Source organism: Penaeus vannamei, chromosome 25 (genome assembly GCF_042767895.1).
Source record: "Penaeus vannamei isolate JL-2024 chromosome 25, ASM4276789v1, whole genome shotgun sequence".
Classification (NCBI taxonomy): Eukaryota; Metazoa; Arthropoda; class Malacostraca; order Decapoda; family Penaeidae; genus Penaeus; species Penaeus vannamei.
Genome location: NC_091573.1, coordinates 30,944,667 through 30,947,166, shown reverse-complemented (window position 1 = coordinate 30,947,166; position 2,500 = coordinate 30,944,667). Strand labels below are relative to the sequence as shown.

The 2,500-nt window shown below is 45.5% G+C and overlaps 1 protein-coding gene across 2 annotated transcripts in view; it reads right to left on the bottom strand.

Annotated features, from left to right (window-relative positions):
• Nucleotides 1-1,193, bottom strand: part of LOC113820730 (uncharacterized) — a 5,938-nt gene extending 4,745 nt beyond the window's left edge. Inside the window, exon 1 of one of the 2 annotated variants that reach the window (XM_027373079.2) lies at nt 903-1,193. In XM_027373079.2, the coding sequence (XP_027228880.2) occupies nt 903-1,025 (123 nt within the window). In that variant the 5' untranslated portion in view covers nt 1,026-1,193. The remainder of the gene's footprint in view (nt 1-902) is intronic. The other variant, XM_027373078.2, reaches the window with a different exon arrangement.
• Between the last annotated feature and the right edge of the window lie 1,307 nt (nt 1,194-2,500).

The following is a 2,500-nucleotide window of genomic DNA, read 5'->3' as shown; positions in this document are numbered from 1 at the left end:
AGTAAAAAATAATGTTCGAATGGCACTTGAATTCAAAGATTTCCGAAGCAAAAATAACGTTCGAATGACACGAATTCAAAGATGTCCGAAGTAAAAAATAACGTTCGAAAGACACTTGAACTCAAAGAATTCCCAAGTAAAAAATAATGTACGAATGATACGAATACAAAGATGTTCGAAGTAAAATATAACGTTCAGACACGAATTCAAAAAATTCCCAAATAAAAACTAATGTTCGAATGACGCTTGAATTCATAGATGTCCGAAGTAAAAATAACGTTCGAATGACACTTGAATTCAAAGATTTCCCAAGTAAAACATAACGTTCGAAAGACATGAATTCAAAGATTTCCCGAGTAAAAACTAATGTTCGAATGACACTTGAATTCAAAGATTTCCGAAGTAAAAATAACGTTTGAATGACACTTGAATTAAAAGATTCCGAAATCAAAATCAACGTTAGAATGCTTAAATCCCCTTCAAAGACTCCACGGATTTCACTCTCATCAGAACGGACAGGAAACGAGGCAAAAAGTTACTGTGGCGAGCAGAAGGCGCCCTTCCGCCACTCCCACGGGGACAACCAGCAAATTTATCCTTTTATCCTTGTGTTAGTGGGATCTTATTATTTGGCTTATAGGCTCTAATGCACAGGAGAATGATACATGTGTGTGAGAAATGTATGTTTTACGTTTATTAGTTTGTTTGTTTTTTTCTTTTTAAATCAAAATCACAGTTGATTATCAGATTATAACTGAACAGCTGACTGGCTTTTGACATTACCATCACACCAAAAAAGTGTTTATTCCAATTTCCTCTAAACTTTGATGAAATATTGCGACTGCAGACGGTCAGCTGCAACGTGTCATTACAGCCTTTTTTGCGATTCCATTTCCCAGTACCTGTTTGGCGGGGGTGTTGACGGAGCTGAACATCTGAAGCGCTCCGTGGGACGTGGTCTCCTTGGTCAGTCCAGGTGAGCACAGGTGAACGAGGACGACTGTGGCGTAAATCAATTTATCCATCGTGGATGGGTGCACTATCGAAAAGCTTTGGCTTACTTTGCACTTTCTTTTCTTCTACCGTTCGAATTCGATGTATTCTCGCTGGCGGGCACTGATCCAAGATGCATCACGCTCAAACCGCTCTTACTCAGCAAACTGCGAGCCTGACTTCGGAAGGTAAAGTATATACTGCATTATGGGGTGCCCGCTAGCTCGAACGAGATGCCGGCTAGTCTAATACAAAATAATTTACACCAACAAGTAAATCCGAACTCCCAGGCCTTTCATGATCACTCAAATTACTTTATTCGAATTCGCACAGAAAAAAACACAAAGACTGTGCCATTGTAAGACACTCAGAAATATTTTCCGCGTAAAATCAGTCGTCAGCAACCTGGGCGGTAACTCCTTCGTGACGAAATTGCTTGCTTGGTGTTGCCGCTCCTGAAGGTAACACGGCCATCGTCTCGGACTCATTTCGAGATGAACAGTGACACAACTTGAGGAGTCCGCGGGATCAAGGATGCCGGGAATTTATGAGGAATCGTCAGATTTCGTAAATTAAAGAGGTTTATCAAAATCCTTGGTTTTCTCTCTTTTTTTTTCCTTTCCTCCCCCCATCTCTCTCTCTCTCTCTCTCCCTCTCTCTCTCTCTCTCTCCCTCTCCCCCTCTCTCCCTCCCTTCCTCCTCTCCCTCCCCTCTTCCTCTCCCTCTCCCTCCCCCTCTTCCTCTCCCTCTCCCCCCCCCCCTCTTCCTCTCCCTCTCCCTCTCTCTATCTCTATCTCTATCCCTATCTCTCTCTCTCTCTCTCTCTCTCTCTCTCTCTCTCTCTCTCTCTCTCTCTCTCTCTCTCTCTCTCTCTCTCTCTCTCTCTCTCTCTCTCTCTCTCTCTCTCTCTCTCTCTCTCTCTCTCTCTCTCCCTCTCTCTCTCTCTCTCCCTCTCTCTCTCTCTCTCCCTCTCCCTCTCTCTCCCTCTCTGTCTCTCTCTCTTTCCCCCTCTCTTTTTCCCTCACTTCCTTTCTCCCCCTCTCTCTTCCTCCTTCTCTCTTCCTCCTTCTCTCTCTTTCTCCCTCGCTCTCCCCCCCCTCTCTCTTCCCCCCCTCTCTATTTCTCACTCTCTCTTTCTCACTCTCTTTCTCTTTCTCCTTCGTTCTCTGTCTCCCTCTCTCTCTTTCTCCCTCTCTCTCTTTCCCCCTCTCTCTCTCTTTCCCCCCCCCTCTCTCTTTCCCCCCTCTCTCTTTCCCCCCCTCTCTCTTTCCCCCTCTCTCTCTTTCTCACTCTCTTTCTCCCTCTTTCTCTTTCTCCCTCTCTCTTTTTCTCCCTCTCTCTCTTTCCCCCTCCCTCTCATTCTCTCTCTTTCTCTTTCTCACTCTCTCTCTCTCCCTCCCGACTTTCTCTCGCTCGTCCCGTCTTTTTCTTTCTCCCCCCCCCTTCTCCCTCTCGTCCCCCAGTGCCGCGTCATGGCACTAAGGGCCAGGAAATGAGTCAGGTGACA